General features: G+C 38.9%; 1 protein-coding gene across 1 annotated transcript; it reads left to right on the top strand.

Moving 5' to 3' along the window:
* The first annotated feature begins 988 nt into the window (after positions 1–988).
* On the top strand, positions 989–4,481 carry LOC129770155 (eukaryotic translation initiation factor 3 subunit C). The gene is made up of 4 exons (XM_055772810.1): positions 989–1,078; positions 1,323–1,452; positions 1,563–3,552; positions 3,619–4,481. Exons 2-4 carry the CDS (start codon positions 1,360–1,362, stop codon positions 4,269–4,271), a joined length of 2,736 nt encoding a protein of 911 aa, XP_055628785.1. The 5' UTR covers positions 989–1,078; positions 1,323–1,359; the 3' UTR covers positions 4,272–4,481.
* Positions 4,482–8,225: the final 3,744 nt, after the last annotated feature.

The following is an 8,225-nucleotide window of genomic DNA, read 5'->3' as shown; positions in this document are numbered from 1 at the left end:
TATAAATGTACCTCTTTTGAACTAGTAGCTATAAGGACCAAGCAGAAATATTCAAACAAATCAGCTATTTCATTCGACATTCAAAGAACAGGTAATTTTGAACAGAAAAAATTTTATGTTGGTACAAAAATAATATTGTGCATCATTCTCATTGTGTACTTTTTTTTCAATCGTCCTCAAAAAATCATGAAATGGTAAATTTATAAATATACTAAAATACCATTTCATTCAAAAACAATTATTCTGCACCATGTTTATTTCAAAATTATATTTAATGTAACTTTTAAAATTATGACATCATACTTTTTTATTACAAATATGTCTGTTCTATTTGATTACAAGAAATAAATATTCGCTCGGTTAATCGAATACTGAAAAACAATTATTCGAATGAATCGAATATTTAAAAATGACCCCACGATTAATCGACAATTGAATAAACGGAAAATTTAGACATCTCTATTTGCAGTCAAATCCCTTTCCACAGTCCTCTGTATATTTATACCGTTTCCCCTCGCGCACTTATTGACGACACGGTCACACCTTTATTCTACATATCTTGGGTATATATAGAGGCGCCTTGCTTCTTTGATCGATAACCTTTTTGACATCAAAACCTCAAGGTAAGTTCAATAAAATGAACTATATAACAACACCAACTAGAATAAACAAAAGTAAATTATGGATTTTAGTTTTCTCCGATATGATTGTGAAGATATTTAAAGACTTTTTTTTTTCGTACCATGTGAAGGCATATGAAAAAATCACCTGGCATCCCTGGTTGCTATAGAAAATAGCAACAAATTATCATGATTTATATTTAATAAAATTTAGCATCAGAACATAAATAAGCAATTGTTAAACAGAGTTTTTGAATTAATTATTGTTCCATTTTAAATTCCATTTTTGTCCTTACCTTGCAACTCACCACTACAAGCATGCAGTAATATTATGCCTTACCTTGATGATTATTTATACCAACTGGTTGTCAATCGGCCCTTCTTTCTATGAACGTCAAACCGTTCTCATGTTTGAGTCGATATCACTCGTTTTAAACTAATTTCACCAGAAAATATTTGTAAGTTTAAATAATTGTTTATCAAGAGTGAAAAATGGATTATTGAGCACCATCTGAACATTTAGTGTTTTATATTTGATGCTCCTTTAGTACTTTATTTTGTATTTTAATTTTGTGTGGGTTGCGTGGCAGTCCCGTCACTTTTTTGACGAAGGAAAAGTTTCGTATGAAGATAGAGAAATCAACGTAACCTCAATCGTGAACTAATGCGACTCCTGTCGTTCTCTGTTGATTTATACCGCAGGACTTGAGTGAAAAGTTACCCTAAACCTGATACAACAATGTCGCGATTTTTTGCCGGTGGCTCGGAATCTGATTCCGATAGCTCTTCGGATAGTGAGCCAATTCAGCGTCAGGCTGCTCCGCAATTCACGGTAAGTTCCTTGGTACAAGCAAGCAAGAGCTCCTCTTTCAAACAGAATAGAATACTTACGTAGCGAAATCGTACGTGAATTAAATATTTTTGTTCTTTAAATTTATACAGTTTAGTGACGAGGAGGAAGATGTCAAACGCGTCGTGCGGTCAACGAAGGAAAAACGCTATGAAGAACTATCGAACATTATTAAAAGCATCCGTAACTACAAGAAAATCAAGGACATGGCAAGTGTGCTTAGCAGTTTTGAGGATTTGACGAGAGCATACGCGAAGGCGTTGCCCGTGATTGTCAAGGAGGAGAAGGGAGTCACGCCTCGCTTTATAATACGCGCTATAGTGGAGCTTGAAGATTTTATCAACGAGGTTTGGGATGATAGAGATGGACGCAAAAATTTGTCCAAGAACAACTCCCGGTCTCTCGGAACATTGCGGCAGAAGTTCCGCAAATACATCAAAGACTTTGACAGCGAGCTGAAAAAATTCCGCGAGTCTCCGGATGCGGCCGATGATGATGAAGAGGAAGAGGAGAAAAAGGACGATTCAGAGTCCGAGGACGAACAGGTTATCGCTCAATCCGCCGTTAGGGCTGTATCGTTTAAGAAGGATGTCGAGAAGGTGAAAGTGGAGAAGGATGATGAAGATTCGGACGATTCGATTGATTGGGGTTCAGATTCGGAATCAGATGAAAGCTCTTCTGACGAAGAAACGCATTACGCTAGTATTCGAGAACGCTTCTTGAAACGTTCGGAGAAAGATGACGGGGAAGACGGCGAAAAAAAGAAGGAAAAGAAAAAGGTGAAGGAATCGAAGGATAGTCGTAAGAAGAAACGGGTTGATGACGACGACGATGAAGGTTGGGAGGTTGTGAACGGAAATCGATCGGCCACTTCCGAACAACCGAAGATGTTTGCGAAAGATGCGGAAATCGATATCACCGTCGTTATTGCCAAGCTGAATGAAGTAATGGCTGCTCGAGGCAAAAAAAGAACTGATCGTAAGATGCAAATTGAGTTCTTGCGGGAACTTCGTACAGTTGCTGAGGCACACAATTTGGGAGCCGCTGTGGCAGCAAAAATTCGCTTCAATATTGTCTCAGCTATTTTCGATTACAATCCTAAGGTTTCTGAACCGATGAAATTAGAGCATTGGTCCAAGTTGCTGGAAGAAATTCAGGCACTCATTAAACTTTTACTTGCCCATGAAGAAGTCCATCTATCGGAGACTATTCTCGATGAAAACGAAGAATATGAAAATGTTCCATTTAAAATCCGTGGCTGTATGTTAACGGCTGTGGAACGCTTGGATGATGAATTCACTAAATTACTGAAGGAATGTGATCCTCACAGCAATGATTACGTTGATCGTCTGAAGGATGAAGTTACTGTCACCAGCATCATTGAGGAAGTAGTCAAATACGTTGAACGTTTGGGAAACGAGATGGAAATTTGCCGGATTTATTTGCGTAAAATCGATCATTTGTACTACAAGTTCGATCCAAATGTATTGAAGAAACGGAAAGGGCAACTTCCTGCCAACACGCTAACTTCGGTTGATGAAATGGAGCGTTTGTGCCGGTTCATATATGCCAAAGATCAAACCGATCGTCTTCGTACGCGCGCTATTCTTTCGCACATTTTCCATCATGCCCTTCACGATAATTGGTTCCAAGCTCGCGATTTAGTTCTGATGTCCCATCTGCAGGAAACGATTCATCATTCTGATCCTCCCACACAAATCCTTTACAACAGAACTATGGCCAATCTGGGATTGTGCGCATTTCGTCATGGAAACGTAAAGGATGCCCATCAATGTCTAGTGGATTTGATGATGACTGGTAAACCGAAAGAATTGCTCGCACAAGGTTTGGTTCCACAGCGCCAGAACGAGCGTTCGTTGGAGCAGGAAAAAGTTGAGAAGCAGCGTCAAATGCCATTCCATATGCATATTAATCTAGAACTTCTTGAATGTGTCTATTTGGTATCAGCTATGCTGCTCGAAATTCCGTATATGGCAGCTCATGAATTTGATGCTCGTCGTCGTATGATAAGTAAAACTTTCTATCAACAGCTGAGATCTTCCGAGAGACAGTCGTTAGTTGGTATGTTTTTTTCATCATGAAATTCATTATTTTCATATTTTTTCAATTGACAAATTTGTATTTCAGGACCACCTGAATCGATGAGGGAGCATGTTGTAGCCGCGGCCAAAGCAATGCGTCATGGCGACTGGAATGCATGTGCTAACTTTATTGTGAACAAAAAAATGAACGTCAAAGTTTGGGACTTGTTCTACGAGGCGGACCGCGTTCGCGAGATGTTAACCAAATTCATCAAGGAGGAATCTTTACGCACATACTTATTCACCTATTCGAACGTGTATGCATCGATCAGTGTCCCGTACCTCGCGGAAATGTTTGACTTGCCTAAAAGTAAGGTACACTCATTGATCAGCAAAATGATTATAAACGAGGAGTTGATGGCGTCGTTGGACGATCCAACTGAAACAGTTGTGCTGCACCGCTCGGAACCTTCGCGTCTTCAGGCACTTTCAATGCAGCTTGCCGATAAGGTTACTAATTTGGTTGATGCAAATGAGCGCGTCTTTGAAATGAAGCAAGGCAATTTCTTCCAACGGGGCGGAAACCAAGGATATAATCGTGACCGCCAGAATTATCGCAATCAAAACCAGAATCAGAACTGGAACAACAATCGCCGTCAAGATAATCGTGGAAACCGCGGCAATCGTAATCAGAACCGTGAACATCGGGACCAGCATCGTGAACACCAACGTGTCGAATTTGAAGAAAAGGCTGAGTAGTTCACTTTCGATATAAACAGTGGTATTAACATCTATCGTGCATTCGCAGATAACTAGTTTTCCAGTAAAACTGTTGCACTTCTTGAAACATATTCGATTTTCCAACAATAGAATGAATACAGAAATACATAGATGTACATTTCCCGATCTGAAAGTTTCTCGATTTTCGGAGCGAAAACTTTCAGGTCGGGAAGTGGACTGAAGATAACACGTTTTTGTTAGATTTTATATATTGTGATGACATAAATGAAACAATGTGTGAAAATGTTGGTTTAAATTATACTCGTATCGTTCACGCATTCATGAGGTCTGAATTCTACAGTGCCGGCATCTGAATCATCTTCGCAGGCAACATTATGGGAAAAAATATATTATTTTCACGCAATCTTCAATACTTCATTCTGCATAGTTTGAATGATCTGATTTAGGATAAGTCTGCACCTTATTTGTGGATAACCTGTTGCCATCACAGTGCCCTGTGAGAGACGAATGAACTCTCAGAGTTTAAAGTCTCTCTAATTCAATACCTTCCTTCCTTCCATCACAGTGATCGGGATAAACAGAGTGGCCGCAGGATAAAAATTAGTGCCGCACTTTATCACGATGCTTACGTAGATTTTAGGTAACCTGTTTTTTTACGCGGATTTTCCAATTGACGCGGATTTCCGAATTAACGCGGTTTTTTTATGCGGATTTTCCAATTAACGCGGTTTTTTTTACGAGGTACGTATCCCCCGCGTGAAAAAACCTGGGTGTATTCCTCATTCGTATCCTTGGTTTCGTACGAAAGAAATCCATCCGTTCGAACATTCGAACATGTGTTTTTTTCGCTTGTCAGTAAAACTCTACTATTGAGTTGCGAATCAAATGAAGCGTTGATGGAAATTCAATCAATGATTATGTTTTTGTGGCGTATTGAGACGATGTGGTATGTGAAACTAAAAATGCTTCTACTTAAATTAATTATAAATCTCCGAGGATATAATCGTTGATGTTGAATAGGTGAACGATGATGACTTTAGTGTTTGATTTTCATTTGATTCGGATGATTTTTAATTTTTATTCTGAACCGTTGAATCCACTCCAGGTACCAGGTTTTATCCATCTTGACATGTTGGCTCTACAGCTCAAACTAATATAGAAAATAATTGAGTCATTTAGAATTGAGAATATGAGTCATGTAGATTATTCATATTTCATTCCGTTTCATTTTTGTGATGTAGGAGAAGTGGGGGCATAGTGGTCACCTTAAGGAATATGTCCATTTCCAGCGTCCAAATACCGCTACAATTCCCGTTTTTATAAGAATATTATAATTTAACTCATTGTTGTACATAGCCGTATGCTATGGCTTTTACTATAAAATTCAAAATAGTACATTTTTCATCATTAGAAAAGGGGGTCTCCGTAGCCACATTGGTTACGCGTTCGCTTAGTAAGCGATCGATCGTGAGTTCTCAAAACTCAGGGCCCTCATTGACCATCTTTGTGTTGTTAGAGAATAGCTACGTCCACGCAACAATCATCAGCGATGAAGATCGATCCACGGTCGAAATAAGATCGATTCATCCATACAACTGCTCTGCTCTGCAAGACACATCGGGCTGCTGTTCTATAAATAACTCAACAATGATCAATCAACTGTCTCCGCTGTCCGGTGGTCCAACTGGATAATGGTAGAACAGAAAGAATACTCTTACGCCTAAATGGCTACTGTGTGAATGTACCATATGTAATGGTATAGAAGGAATACTGGCGAATGACAACTGTGTAATGTGCTAATTATAGATATGATAACCATGTGACATGTACACGATTAAAATTCGGCTCTGTTACATCTAAAATGCTAATGAGCCTTAAATAAATAAATGGTATAAAAAAAAATCATTAGAAAAAAAGTTGAAAAATAGAACTTTTGTTTTTTGCTTGGGGGTAAAGTGGTCACTCGCACATATCGAGCTAAATAAGATAGATTTAAGCGTTTTTTGTCCTAATTTGTTCAAATTATACTCGATATAGTAGGTACATGTATGAAATAAGCTTGGTCTATTCACCTAGAGTCTCAAGTCAAATTTTCTCAAGCTTATAAAAACGTTGTAAGAAACACATAACGTTCCGCATAATGAGGCTTGATTTAGTTGGAGTGGCATATTTTTCCAGGGTCAAAGCCACAAAAGGAAATGTGAGATGCAGAATGTGATGAGGTATTTAGTAAACAGAACATTGTAAGTCGTTATGCACCTATGACCACTTTGCCACCAAACATTAAAGTAATTTCTATGCTTATTAATCGCTGAGTTCGAACAAAATATATGTTCACCTCTCCTAGAATATGTGAACAGTCGTCCAAACTGATGATTTGTCCAACATATCAGATTAAATAAACTAACTACTAACCACAGAACTACGGCCGAATGGCTATCGAGAGAGCAATTTTTGCTTTTATTTATATTTCGACATGCGACAGTTCTACTAATGTTCAGGGTGACTCAAAATTCATTTAATTCTTCAAACATAAGGTGCCTATCAATACGGTGTTAATGGTCAATAGTAATACTACCAAACAAGCAGGTGACCCATGATCAATTTGCCCCCATTACCTCTAATGCTGGTCTCAGTAGGTCCTCGCATTATAGTCGCTTCCATTCTTCTAGTACTGATATCGTTTTTCGCTGTACAATTGTCCATGTTGCTGCAACCTGGCAGACACTCACTTAACATGTTCGTTGCAGGGGCTAGACATCAATTGAATATAGGCTACCCAAAATCAAAATCACTATGGCGTCATTTGTTTATCAACGTATCATTTACGAGGATTGAAATCGAAAAATGCGCTGCTTTATTCTAACTGCATGAGCGATTTTCATATTTCGGTTTCACATGGAAGTGTTCACATTTAACATGGAGTTTAAAGTTAGCCACTATTCGACTATTCAACCGGACCAAGTTGTAAACAACAGTAATTGATAGAACCAAAATGTCAGTGAACCGCAGCAATATTGGGTACACTGGCAATATGAGGGATTTGACGTTTTAGTCGTACCCCTGGTTCGTTGCCCCATCAGTCATATACAATAGTCATTCGCTAACGGGACTTTCATCAACTACTTAAACAGGGCGTGCATTTACTGAGCTACAAAGTAGTTATGTATCAATGATAGACGTCATCTTCAATTTTAAGTACTGCTTTTGCTGTTTTGTAACCCTGTTAGCGAGGAAATTCGATAATTGGGTTGATTTCCCGACCAAGCTAAGGCTAGGCGTAGAGACGTCGGTTAATCGTTCGATTAATTCAAATAATCGAATATCTGAAATTATAATCGAGTAACTTTGTATCGAATAATTTAAAATCAAAATATGAATACTTCTAATAATTGTCACTGTAATCGCGATTGATGAAAGAAGGAATGTTTCTCAAGGTTAATGCATTTTTAGGTTAAGAATTAGTCTCACACGCTGAGATCCTTGTATTCGTGCTTGGTTCGGCCGTTTCTAGAAACCGCTTCATTAATATGGGACCCTTATCGTAGCACTATGGCTGCTCGCATCGAATCAATTCAGGGAAGGTTCATCAGATTCGCTCTACGTCTCCTGCCATGGAATGATCCGCTGAATTTGCCACCGTACGAACATCGATGCCAGTTGATAGGGTTGGAAACGCTGAAGCAAAGGCGGAAACGGGCTAAGGCAATATTCATCGCTCGACTTCTTGTCGCCGAAATTGATGCTCCAAACGTACTTGCGCAAATCGCCATCAATGTTCCTGGTTATACTCTCCGTCGCTCTGACTTCCTTCGCCTGCCGTTCAGACGTCGAGACTACTCCCTCCACGAACCAATACGTTCAATGATGGAATGCTTCAACGATGTTGCCCATTTGTTTGATTTTAATATCACGATTAACGAATTTAAGAGTAGAATTGAGCGTTTCGTGTTCAGCTAGTTTCACTACACA

The sequence above is a fragment of the Toxorhynchites rutilus genome, chromosome 2 (assembly GCF_029784135.1).
Source record: "Toxorhynchites rutilus septentrionalis strain SRP chromosome 2, ASM2978413v1, whole genome shotgun sequence".
Taxonomy (NCBI): Eukaryota; Metazoa; Arthropoda; class Insecta; order Diptera; family Culicidae; genus Toxorhynchites; species Toxorhynchites rutilus.
This window is presented reverse-complemented; position numbering and strand designations above follow the sequence as displayed.

Excerpts from the sequence above, each read along its gene's own strand:
- LOC129770155 (XM_055772810.1), top strand. The coding sequence starts at position 1,360 with ATGTCGCGATTTTTTGCCGGTGGCTCGGAATCTGATTCCGATAGCTCT. Across the intron at positions 1,453-1,562 it reads AGGCTGCTCCGCAATTCACG|TTTAGTGACGAGGAGGAAGA; the intron begins GTAAGTTCCTTG and ends AAATTTATACAG. Across the intron at positions 3,553-3,618 it reads CGAGAGACAGTCGTTAGTTG|GACCACCTGAATCGATGAGG; the intron begins GTATGTTTTTTT and ends TTTGTATTTCAG.